Genomic DNA, 12,954 nt, shown 5'->3' with positions numbered 1-12,954 from the left:
GCCCGAAGGGGATTCGGTATCCCCGAACGGCAGCTCCTCGGACAGGTAGGGAGGAACAGCTCCGCAGATCCGGCTCGAAGATCTTCTCAGCATCTTTGCTCCAGGTATCTTCATTAGTCGCCATTTGTCGCCCCATTCATTGCCCATCCCTTCCTTTTGCCCCTTCTGGGGATGGGGGAAGGATCGATATGCCCTCATCCTGCCAGGTAAATTTACTCGCTCTTTGACATCCCCCAGTGCCATCTCCCATCACCTTCACTGTCTGGGGGACCTGCCCCACCCACTGTTCTTACCTTTCCCCTAAAGCCATGGTTTCCCCCTTTCCCCTGGCCTCCCGAGCCCCTCCCTTTAGGCTTTGCCTCTGCGTCTTCGCAGAAGGCCTCAAGTCCGCAGCAACGTCAGCCTGGGCTCCAGCTGCGTGTCAGTGTGCATGGGGGTGCGCATGTACCGTGGACAACAGGCTCGCCAAGGCTAGTTTCCTGGGGAGAGCAGACATTCGGCAGCTACGTCAGTGACTGTCTTTGTCTGTCACCGTCTTTTGCTTGCCTGTTTGTCAATGTCAGTTGCTTGCCTGCCCTGCATGGTCCCCAGCTGTGCACATATCTGTTTGAGTCCTTGCCTGTAGCAGCCACTGGCGTTCACTGGAGCCGCTAAGGCTCTCAGACGCAGACTCAGGTGGTGGTCTGAATGATCACTGAAGCAGCCCCAGAATAGTGGGACAGGAAGGACCCTTTCTTGCTGAGAATCTGTTCCCAGATCTGGATGCCTCTCCTCTGCCTTCCTCCGCCATATGTGTGATGGAACAGCCCAGACAGGTAGCAAGATGGCGCAATTTCTGTGCCCTGTCTGGCTCTGCTGCCCCCAGAATCTCTCCACTGACGTGGCACTGCCTCTCTCTCCTGCCTGAAATAATAAAAATATATATATATATATTCTTTGGGAGCAAAAAGCAGACAGACACATTGTCTCCAGACTGCACCAGTTAAAATTCACATTCTGTATCTCAGAGGAAAGAGAAAGCCCCACAAGTGGAGACAAACATTTTTCCCTCTTAATATATCAGTCCAGAAGGCACAGAACCTTCTTCAAAAGGGTGAGACACAGGTTGGATGTGTTTCCAGGATCAGGGACCTGCCTGTAGCTATGGCCTAACCAAAAGATAAGGAAAAAGCAGTGACAGGACAGAATAGGGGCCTAGAGCCAGAAGGAACAGGAGAGACATTTGCTGTCTGGTATATTTTGCCAAGGTCCAGTCAGCCCTGTCTGGTGCACTCATCTCCCCCCCCCCCCATAAGAATCACTTGCTCTCTTCCAGCAATTCCCGGAGACCTCTGACCCCCCCTCTGCATTTCCCTGAGACCACAGATACTATGCAGGCAGAGAGACTCAGTTCAATTCAATTCAATAAATACAAATATGATTGGTGCAGTGGCGCAGAGCTGTAATCCCAGCAACTCAGGAGACTGAGACAGAAGGATCACAATGGCCTGAGAGACCCTTTCTCAAAATGAAAAATATAAAATAAAGGGCTAGGGGTAGATCTCAGGGATAAAGCACCCTGGGTTCAATCCCCAGTACTGAAAAAAAAAAAAAAAAAAAAAAAAAGGAAGAAGAAGAAATACAAATATGTTCCTGCTGAGCTAAGTAGAACCCGGAGATGGACACATGATGACTCAGACACACATACATAGATACGCGCGTGTACACACACACACACACACACACACAGAGACAGCACAATTGTTTTTTAAGCTTCCCACATGCCAAATACTACATCTCTAGCCCCTCTCCTGATTTTTTTTTTTTCAGATGGGATCTTGCTTTTTTGCACAGGCTGTCTTGGAACTCCTGGGCTCAAGGGATCCTCCTTCTTTAGCCTCCCCAATAAATTAAATTACAGGTGTGTGCTACTTCACCCACAGTTTGGGGGGTTTTGATTTTTGGTTTTTTTGTTTTTTGCTTGTTTGTTTGTTTTGGTTTGGTTTTTTTTTTTTTTTTTTTTTTTTTTTTTTTTGCAATGCTAGGGATAGAACCCAGGGCCTTGTACATGCAACACAAGCACTCTACCACTGAGCCACATCCCCAGCCACACTTCACAGTTTTTAACCCATTGACTATAGAAAATTTTGAAATAATTGTTTGTGTTTTTAAAATTGCATTTTTAGCTAGGTGTGGTGGCACGTGACTATAATCCCAGCAATTTGGGAGATTGAGGCAGGAGGATCACAAGTTTGAGGCCAGTCCTGGCCATTTAGGGAGATCTTGTCTCAAAATAAAATAAAAAAGGTCAGAGATGTAGCTCAGTGGTAAAGCATTCCTGGGTTCAATCCCCAGTACCACAAAAATTAATAATAAGCAACTTAATGAGATCTTATCTCGAAATAAAAAAAATAAAAAGGATTGGAGATGTTGCTCAGAGGTTAAGCACCCCTGGGTTCAATCCCCAGTAGCTAATAATAATAATAATAATAATAAAATTACCTTTTCATTTCCTAGTGGTGTGAGCTGCTCCCTCATCTGTCCTGGCCACTCTGTGGGATCACATGGATGTCCAGGTGGCTGTGTTCTGAGGGCTTGGGAATGAGGTTAATGCACACATACATATGTTCCTTATAGGGCGCCCAAACTGGGGCTTTGTATCTAGGGCCCTGTCAGCAAGGCCCTGATTGCTGTGATGTTGGACCTCCTAAGTGGAGTGAATGTCAATATTTTCTATTCCCCTCCCTGCCTGCTTGTCTCAGTCATTTAGGGAGCTTAGGCAGCCCCCCCCCCAGGAGGTTACTCATCCCAGTCAGGGTCTCAGAACTGAGAAGGTGAGAATGAAAATCCCCTGGGGATGCAAGGACAAGAGTGCTTAACTCTTATAAGATTACTGTGTCTCCTGAGAGCAGTGGATAGCAGGCACTTGCAGAAGAAAGACTTCATTTTGAGTGGAGTTTGACTCTTTTCATGGGGAGTCCTGAAACAATGGTGCAGCTCTACAGCACTTAGAATATGGAGGATTTCAAATTCTGGCACAATGACAATGGTGGACACAATTGAGAAGGATATGATTGGGAGCAGCTGATCCTAGGTCAGAATAGAAGTTGTTGAAGGGAGGAAGCTGGGGCCAGGGAGACCCCAATGGAAGCAAATTAAGGAAGGAGCCTAGATTCCCCCCTGAACAGGAACCAATTAAGAAAGGGCATAGTTTAGGAGGTTTGACAGGAAGGGGGATTCCATTCTCCTCCAGCACCTCTAGTATGCTGGCAACCTCTAATGTAAAAATACTGACACTCTAAGTGGGGAACTGGCTCCTAGAACAAGCCCAGTGCTTAGTGCTCTATAGGGTGTGTAGCTGAAACAAGTCCCTCACATCTATACTGCTGTCCCACTCTCCTTACCTCTTGAAAGCAGGCCCCGCTCTGGAGAGGGGAATCAAGGCTAATGGATCATCTTCATGCCTTCAGGATCCAAGCACAGGGCTGAGCACATGACAAGTGCTCAAAACAAAAGGGCATAGAATTAAAAATCTTTAATTAATAAATATCTCCACTTATAACGGAGGCCATTTATCCAGCTTCTCTTTGTCCCACAGGAATTAGCCTATAGGGTCTTTTATCTGCACTGATAAAAGATTGCTGATGTAAACACTGGTTGTTTACATCATTAATTTCATGGAGTCATCCAAGTTCTTGCTTTAAAACAACTTTAGTCAAATTCTTATTCTTGCCTGGCATGGTGGCCCTTGCCTGTAATCCCAGTGACTTGGGAGGCTAAGACAGAAGGATTGTGGGTTCAAAGCCAGCCTCAGCAACTTAGTGAGGTCCTAAGCAATTTAGTGAGACCCTATCTCTAAATAAAATATAAAAAAGGACTGGGGATGTGGCTCAGTGGTTAAATGCCCCTAGGTTCAATACCAGGTACAAAAAAAAAAAAAATCTTATTTCTCTAAATGCTGAGCTACTAAAAAATAAGACTAATGATTTAAATCATGAGATCAAATTTCAATGCAGCTTTTGGATAACAAAGAAGAAAGTGTTTATAATTGCATATGAGATTCTCAAGGTGTGAGAAGTTCCGAAGTGGAAATGTATTATATGTGATGACAAAAGAGGACAAATTAAATATAAATATAGTTCTTAAAGCACATGCTCCCTGCAATACTGAGTGTGGGAAAGGGCAAGAAAGAAAATGCATCTTCTAACATTCTAAACTCTATGCCAGGCACCTCACATGTGTTATATTACACATCAAAATTGAAAGGTGAATGTTCTTATCATATCCTCAACAGATAAGGATGCCAGTGCTCCAGGATTGTGAGCATTTCCTGAAGCCACAGAGCTCAGGAAAGCAGTGGGAAATAGACCCAGGAGTCTGCCTCCACTACTCTCCCATTTTACCTTTAGCATAAGGGTCACTATCTCCCAGACTGCCCAGCAGCCAGTCATCCTGGAAGAAGAAGCAGTGCTTGCTTATTTTTTCCAATTCCTCCACTTGGCCTCCATGGGCAATGTCCACCTGCCACTGTGGCCAGGACTCTGGTTCATTGCCTCTTCAAAGTGCAGCAGGTAGGACTTGAAGCCAAGATTGGCTCAGCATAGACCTGGCTCTCCCATGGGAGCCATGCAAGCTCTGGCAGGCTGAGAAGCCAGGAAGGATAGGCTCTGTCAAAGTGCCAAACCCTGAACCCCTGGGAACTATCATGGCCTTCAAGTAGTTTGTTCTTTGGCCATCTTTCCCTGTCCTAGGTTTGGCAGTCCTGCCACTGGGGAGGGACTCTATCTCCCCTGAACCAAGGGGTAAATCCATGCACAGAACATTGCCTGATAAGTAATTTTGGAAGAAGAATCTATTACTGATTCCCTGCCACATTCCTTGGGGCTCCCAATTTCCTTTTCCAACTGTGTACACCCTTGCAGAGCAAACCTTCTGCTTTCTGCATGGCTCATGACAGAGTTTTCCCTTCTCACACAAACCAACATGTCCGACTATTGGCATCTCACTACTGTGAGTGCCTAGAGTAAGGGCTGGGATTTATTCATCCTAGCACCACTCTTAGCAGCCAGGCACCTTCTGTGTGCAAGACACTGTTTAAGGCACTAGGGATATGGAGATGAGCCAATGAACCAGGTTCCTATTTTTCCTGGCCCTCCCATTACATATGAGAGACAGGCAAGAAATACAACTCTATAATAGCCAATTGCAGTGAATGCTATGAAGAAATATCAAGCAGGATAATAGAACAGAGAGCTGGTAAGTAGAGAGTAGTCAAGGAAGACTTTCTGAGGAGGTAACAGTTGAACAGAGATCAGAATTTTTTAAAAAAGGATGAGGTCACACACACACACACACACACACACACACACACACCAGGCAATTGGTGGGAGGGGCAATATAACAGAAGGAAGAGAAGGTTCAAAGTCTCTAAGATGGGAACAAGAGTGCTAGGTGCTCAACAGATGTCTATCAAGTGAATGAGCAGACAAGTACCACAGGAAGAATACAGGGCTACAAGTCAGAAGAAGTGACTTCAAGTTCCAGATCTTCAACTCTCATGGAATCCGCTTTCAAATCTATAAAAGAAGAAAATGCTTCCCTTATGGGATTTCTGTAAGGAGAAAATAAGATCATGTATATAAATTGGGCACAGTCATATGCACCTGTGATCCCAGCTACTTAGAAGAATGAGACAGAAGGATGTAGTGTTTGAGGCCAACCTTAGCTACACGGCAGGACCTCATGTCAAAAAATACATGTCATGTATGTAACAGCACATTCAGTGTTGAGCACAGTGTCTGGCAGGTTGCCAACAGTGTCTTTAGAATTCATGGATGGTGAGTGAATGAGAGAACAGACCCCAAGAAGAAGCCTGGGGATACAGACTTTGAGCCTCTACCCTTCTCACTTTTCCCCAGGACTAGTAAATAAAACAACCCTGAGCTCTGTCTCCTTGTCTTCCCTTAACTGAATAATTCTTGCTGAGCATGAAATGACCCACTACCATCCTCTACCCCTATCTTTCCTGCCTGCTGTCTCCCCAGGTCCCAGACCAAGGCCATGGCGCCTGAGGCTAGCCCAGAGAGGAGCTGCTCCCTCCACAGCTGTCCCCTTGAGGACCCCTCCAGCTCTTCTGGACCCCCACCACCAACTTCCACTCTTCAGGCTCTAGACCCGACGGGTGCCTTAGCCCCTGGTCATTTTACCTATTCGCGGCAACCGCAAGAATATCAAGAAGGCAGTTCTCTATTAGGGACTGGAGACCAGGCAGCTTTATGCTCCCATAGCTCCAACATCAATACTTCTCCAATCTCCTCACAGCGTGATGGGGTCTGGAAGCCACCTTCTGTGCAACAGCATGTGGTCAGCGTCAGGTAAGGAGGGGTCCAGCAGCCTGTCAGCTGCCACTGAAAGGTAGGACAGGGCTCAAAAATGGAACAGATTGCTGGGGATCTGGATGTCCACTGCCTCTGATGGAGCAGAAGGAAAAAGTTAGAGCTTGGGGGTGGGAAAGCTCTAAGAGGATTAATGCCATCTTCCTTTACACCCCATCCTCTATTCTTCCACACCCTCCCACCCCACCTCTCTCCACACATACTCCACATAAAGACTCAAGTAAACAAGGGTCTTTTTTTCTTTTCCCACAGGCAGGAACGGACCTTCCGGATGCCAAAGAGGTAGGCCTGGGCCTCCCCCAAATTCCTAGGGGTGACCAGGCTGGTGTCCAGTTTAACCCTGCTCTATGTGCTTTCTGTTCTACCACCCCTTTTCAGTGGATTCTAAGCTCACCAGCCTCTTATTACCACACCTAACACCAACTCATGTGATTCCTTCCCTCTTTCCCAGCTATTCCCAGCTGATTGCTGAGTGGCCAGTGGCCGTGCTGCTGGTGTGTTTAGCTGTCATCCTCCTCTGCACCCTGGCTGGACTACTGGGAAGCCAGCTGCCTGACTTCTCGAACCCTTTACTGGTGAGAGGTCAAAAGGAGGGAGGGGGCCCCAGGCCTGGCGACTGAAGCTCAGTCTGGGGCTGAGTTGACCCAGTTGGGGTAGGGAAGGAATGGTGAGCTCTTGACCTCCAGAGAGAGCTACAAATAGTATAGAGGTCATACATCTACAATCCACACAGGCAGGCTGGCCAGCCCTCCCTGCTCCAGAAAACCAAAGGGGCAGAGCTGGGGACATCCCAGATAGAGAGCTCCTCCTCTGCCTACCCACTCTTCTCTGCCCTCCTCCCTGCAGGGCTTTGAGCCTCGGGATACAGACGTCGGGCGAAAGCTAGAGGTGTGGAAAGCACTGCAGGCCCTCACAGGCCCCAGGAACCTACTTTCCCTTTCCCCAGACCTTGATCTGAACAGGTAACAGATCCCCATTTTCCCACTGAGGGTGGGAAAGGGAGGAAGAACTTGGTCTCTAGGGAGGGAACATTGAGTGACCTCCAAAAGGCAGGTCAGAGGCGCTTGCTGGGGCTCCCTGGGGAGTGATCTCTGGCCTCCGTGAGCTTCCACTCCCAATGGTACCTAGTACAGAAATTCTCTCTACTTCAGCTTGAACTCCCACAGCACTTTGAATCCTATACACTGGGATAAGGCTCAGGAGAGTGTGGTCCGGGCCCGGAGAATGGTGGAGCCCCCTGAGGACAGAGGGCAGGAGAACTTCTTCTGTGGCCCCCCTGGTAAGCAACAAGCTGGCCAGCCCTGGCATCCATGGTGGTCCCTGCCCTACATAGTAGGATGGGCAGACCCAGAACAAATGTGGGCAGACAGAAAGTGAAGGCAGCCAGCTGGCCACATTCAAGTCAAAGAACCTGGGATACAGCTGGGAGAATGAAGCAGATCCCAGATACTCTAAGCTAGTGGGGTCAAGCTGGGTGGGGGGTAGGGTACAGGGGCAGGATCAAATAGCCAGGCATGGGTTTCAGGCTCCTGGGAATCTGATCCTTCAGTGGCCCTGGGTGAGCATCTTCCCTTTGGTGGTGGGCCCAAAACCTGGGCCCAAAGGGCTGAGCTCCAAGTGGGTGTGTTACAGAGAAGAGCAACGCAAAGCTGGTGTTCATGTCCACCACAGTGGGCAGTCTATGGAACCTGCATGCCATCCATTCTATGTGTCGCATGGAACAGGAGCAGGTAAGCTGGCTGGGGAGGTGCCAGGGGTATTTGGGGGAACTAAGGCATGAGGGGCCTGATCCCAAGGATGAGCTAAGCCAGGACTGCTGTAGTTGAGTAGGGAAGAGCATTCCCTGTTTAGAAAATTATTCTAACCTTGCAGAGAGGCTCCAGTTTGAGGTGGGTAAGGAAGAACTGACTGCTTTTAGAAAAGCCAAACTACAGTTGCCACAAGAAAACCTGAGCAAAGCCTGGGGATTTTCAAAATTTCCTGAAAAAGAACCTTAAGCACTGTAGAGGAGACCCTGGCCTCGGGGACTGAGACTGTGAGCTTTAAGGCCTCAGCCCTCATCAACTCAAGCAGTGCCTATCCAATTATGCTAACTGGGGATCATATATGATAACATCTGTAGGAGGGTTTGCTTCTAAAAACAGTGTGAAAACCACTCAGGAGCCTATGTCCCCTGCCTCAAATCAGGATATCTAGAGTACCAAAAGACAATGGTTAAGAACATATGTTCTGGAGTTAGTTGCCTGAGTTTAAGATGAGCTCCAAGGCTTCCTTGCTGCATGACTTAACCTCTCAGTGCCTCAGTCTCCATATATTTGTTGTTTTCTTTTTGTGGTGCCAGGGCTCAACCCCAGGGCCTCATACCTGCTAAGCACATATTCTATTATGGAGCTACACTCTCAGCCCTCATATATATTAAATATGGATAATAACAGTACTTCCTTCATAAGGATATTGGGACAATTAAACAAAATAGAATCTGGGAAACTATAGCATAATGACTGGCAATAGAAATTGCTCTGCAAACATGTCATCACCATGACAGTGGCAGAGTAGGATCTCTGACTCCCAGGCTGGAACTGGCTGTACTGTACCAACTGCTGTGATGTTAATTACAGGGTGGGAGAGGTAAGGAGGCATAAAAAAGAAACAGCTCTGACCCTAAGAGGATTTAAGCAGCCCAGGGAGAGAGGTAGGGGCTGGGGTTTGGCAGTACCCCTGATGCTGGAATGTTCAGGCCCCTACTTTTTCAATTGCTTGCTTCCAGCTTCCTGGCCCCTTGGTCCTATTCCATAATGTGGATGCTACCTCCATTCCTACTCTTGGCCCAGGCAGTGCAGAGTTCGAGTGTGTGACTTATTGGGGTCCTTAGGGAAGGGCCTCTCAAGCTGAGGCCTCAGGCAGCATCCCTGAGGCTCCCCTTTGACAAAGCCAAGATGCCAGTAGCTAAAAGCAATTCTTGAGACAAGCAAATTCTGTTGGGCTGTCAAGCTATTTCTTTGTCTGCCCAGTAAACTGAAAGGTGAGAGGACTAGGACAGGGCTGAGGAAACCTGGGTCCCTGGACTGCCCCTGAGCTCTCTTCTGCTGTGTGCCCTACAGATCCGCTCCCATCCCAGCTTTGGGGCTCTATGTCAGCGTACAGCAACCAACCAGTGCTGTCCCAGCTGGTCACTGGGCAACTATCTTGCTATGCTCTCCAACCGCTCCTCCTGCCTGGACACTACCCAAGCTGATGCTGCACGCATACTGGCCCTGCTGCGGGCCTGTGCCCCCTATTACCATCGTGGTATCCTGGAGCCCTCTTGTCTGGGACCTGAGCATGACAAATCCCCACACTGTGCCCAGATTCCCACCAAGTGCTCCCAGAGCAGTGCCATCTACCAGCTCCTTCACTTTCTGCTAGATAGGGATTTTCTGAGTCCCCAGACTGCTGACTACCAGGTTCCCTCCCTCAAGTATAGCCTGCTCTTCCTGCCCATCCTAAAGGGTGCCTCCATGATGGACATTTACCTAGATGGCCTAGTCAACCCCATGGATGTCTCTGACAACTATACCTCCATTACTGGCATGGACCTGGGCATCAAGCAGGAGCTGCTGAAGCACTATCTGGCCGTGGATACGGTGTACCCCTTGCTGGCCCTGGTTGCCATCTTCTTCAGCATTGCCCTCTACCTGCGCTCACTCTTCATCACACTCATGGTTACGCTGGGGGTGCTGGGCTCCCTACTGGTGGCCTTCTTTCTATACCATGTGGCCTTCCGCATGGCCTACTTCCCTTTTGTCAATCTGGCAGCCCTCATCCTGCTTAGCGGTGTCTGCGTCAACCACACACTCATCTTCTTCGACCTATGGCGCCTCAGCAAAAGCCAGGTGCCCTCTGGGGGTCTGGCGCAGCGAGTGGGCCGCACGATGCACCACTTCGGCTACCTGCTGCTGGTCTCGGGCCTCACCACCAGCGCGGCTTTCTACGGCAGCTACCTGAGCCGCTTGCCGGCGGTGCGCTGCTTCGCCCTCTTCATGGGCACCGCTGTGCTAGTGCACATGGCGCTCACACTGGTCTGGCTGCCTGCCTCTGCGGTACTCCATGAGCGCTACCTGGCGCGCGGCTGTGTGCCCCGGGCGCAAGGCCCGAGGGGCGGTAGTGACCCCTGGCGGCTGTTTCTAGCGTTGCACCGGCGGTTCCGTGGCTTTCGGAGGGCCATTGCCATCCTCTCGCGCCTGCTCTTTCAGCGTCTGCTGCCCTGTGGCGTCATCAAGTTCCGCTACATCTGGATCTGCTGGTTCGCGGCGCTGGCTGCAGGGGGCGCCTACATTGGCGGCGTAAGTCCCCGCCTGCAGCTCCCCATTCTGCTGCCAGCTGGCGGTCAGGTGTTCAGGCCTAGTCACCCCTTCGAGCGCTTTGACGCAGAGTATCAGCAGCAGTTTCTGTTTGAACACCTGCCTCCGGAAGAGGGCGGACAATTGCCCGTGGTTTTGGTGTGGGGAATCCTGCCGGTGGACACTAGCGACCCCTTGGACCCTCGCAGCAACAGCTCATTAGTGACCGACCCTGACTTCTCAGCCAGCAGCCCAGAAGCCCAGCGCTGGCTTCTGGCACTCTGTCACCGAGTCCGCAACCAGAGCTTCTTTGGTATCCAGCCAGAGGGCTGGCCCACGCTGTGTTTCATGGAGGCCCTCCAGCACTGGGTAGAGAGCCCGGCTTGTGCCCGCCTAGGGCCTAATGTCTGCTGTGGCCAGTCAGACTTTCCCTGGGCCCCTCAGCTTTTCTTACACTGCCTCAAGATGATGGCTCAGGAGCAAAGCCCCGATGGCACCCGTGACCTGGGACTCCGTTTTGACGCCCATGGCAACCTGGCTGCCCTGGTCCTGCAGTTCCAGAGCAACTTCCCGTACAGTCCAGACTACAACCAGGTCCACCACTTCTACACTGAGATCAGCCGCTGGCTGGCAGCAGAGCTGGGCAGGGCACCTTCTGGCCTCCGCCGTGGTTGGTTCACCAGCCGCCTAGAGCTGTACAGCCTGCAGCACAGTCTGAGCACTGAGCCTGCTGTAGTGCTGGGCCTGGCTCTGGCACTGGCCTTTGCCACACTGTTGCTGGGCACCTGGAATGTTCCACTCAGCCTGTTCTCCGTGGCAGCTGTGGCAGGCACTGTTCTACTCACGGTAGGACTTCTGGTTCTACTTGAGTGGCAGCTCAACACTGCTGAGTCCCTCTTTCTCTCTGCCTCTGTGGGTCTCTCAGTAGACTTCACTATCAACTATTGCATCTCCTATCACCTGTGCCCACACCCTGACCGCTTGAGCCGCGTGGCCTTCTCGCTGCGCCAGACCAGCCGTGCCACAGCAGTGGGAACTGCAGCCCTGTTTGCATCTGGCGTGCTCATGCTACCTGCCACAGTGCTGCTCTATCGCAAGCTGGGCATCATCATCATGATGGTCAAGTTCGTCAGCTGTGGCTTTGCCAGCTTCTTCTTCCAATCTCTGTGCTGTTTCTTTGGGCCAGAGAAGAACTGTGGACAGATCCTCTGGCCCTGTGCCCACCTGCCATGGGACGCTGGAAGTGGGGACCCTGATGAGGAAAAGACACGACCATTAGGAGGGATGCCTGGATCCTGCTCTGAGCATTATGAGCTTCAACCCCTGGCACGGCGCCGGAGCCCCAGCTTTGACACTAGCACAGCCACCAGCAAGCTATCCCACCGGCCCTCGGTACTCTCAGAGGATCTGCAGCTTCATGACGGCAACTGCTGCTCTGGAATTCCACTAGACCCTGGCTCTCCGAGGGATCTGCTGCTGGACCACCAGGCAGTCTTCAGTCAGTGCCCAGCCCTGCAGACCTCCTCCCCCTATAAACAAGCTGGCTCCAGCCCAAAAATTGGGGCCATGCAGGATTCCCAAGGGCAGAAGATTGAGCCCCTGCAGGCCTCACTGGAAACCCCGGCTCACTCCCCAAGGCTCAAGGCTGAAGATCTTCCTGATGGCTTTTGCTCCTCAACCAGCACCCTAGAGGGGCTAAGCGTCTCAGATGACACTTGCCTAAGCACCTCTGAGCCCAGTGCCCGTGTACCAGATTCCATGGGTGTGTCTCCAGAAGACCTAGATGACATTGACCAGCCAATACTTGAGCGGGGCCAGCTGAATGGGAAGCGTGACACTCTGTGGCTGGCACTGAAGGAGACGGTGTATGATCCATCACTGCCCAACTCCTACCAGAGCAGCTCCTCCTGGAAGGGCCGCGGTGGGCCAGGGGATGGCAGCCCTGTGATGCTGCCCAACAGCCAGCCAGATCTGCCAGATGTTTGGCTCCGCAGGCCCAGTACCCACACTTCAGGCTACAGCAGCTAAGGAAGACCAAAGGAAGCCAGACCTGAGTGCAGAACCTTGTCAGTAAAAATAAGGCAGGGGCAGCACCAGGCTGCAATGTGAAAGTATTCTCCAAATCAACATGGATTTTAAACCCTGCCAGATATTCCAGCCTTGATCTGTCTGTGACTTGCCCCCTATATCTGGAGGATTCAACAGGGAGTGCCTTTGTGACCTGCTGAGGGCTCATCTGCTCCCACAGTGCCAACAAAGAC

General features: G+C 50.8%; 1 protein-coding gene across 1 annotated transcript; it reads left to right on the top strand.

Annotated features, from left to right (window-relative positions):
* On the top strand, positions 1 to 12,904 carry DISP2 (dispatched RND transporter family member 2). The gene is made up of 8 exons (XM_081288780.1): positions 1 to 104; positions 6,024 to 6,353; positions 6,627 to 6,656; positions 6,826 to 6,949; positions 7,221 to 7,336; positions 7,526 to 7,653; positions 8,007 to 8,104; positions 9,476 to 12,904. Exons 2-8 carry the CDS (start codon positions 6,040 to 6,042, stop codon positions 12,719 to 12,721), a joined length of 4,056 nt encoding a protein of 1,351 aa, XP_081144906.1. The 5' UTR covers positions 1 to 104; positions 6,024 to 6,039; the 3' UTR covers positions 12,722 to 12,904.
* The last annotated feature ends 50 nt before the right edge of the window (positions 12,905 to 12,954 follow it).

Source organism: Spermophilus citellus (genome assembly GCF_964194105.1).
Source record: "Spermophilus citellus genome assembly, chromosome: 4".
Classification (NCBI taxonomy): domain Eukaryota; kingdom Metazoa; phylum Chordata; class Mammalia; order Rodentia; family Sciuridae; genus Spermophilus; species Spermophilus citellus.
Note: the sequence above shows the minus strand (reverse complement) of the source record. Positions and strands in the feature narration are given on the sequence as shown.

Excerpts from the sequence above, each read along its gene's own strand:
- DISP2 (XM_081288780.1), top strand. The coding sequence starts at position 6,040 with ATGGCGCCTGAGGCTAGCCCAGAGAGGAGCTGCTCCCTCCACAGCTGT. Across the intron at positions 6,354-6,626 it reads CAGCATGTGGTCAGCGTCAG|GCAGGAACGGACCTTCCGGA; the intron begins GTAAGGAGGGGT and ends CTTTTCCCACAG. Across the intron at positions 8,105-9,475 it reads GTCGCATGGAACAGGAGCAG|ATCCGCTCCCATCCCAGCTT; the intron begins GTAAGCTGGCTG and ends TGTGCCCTACAG.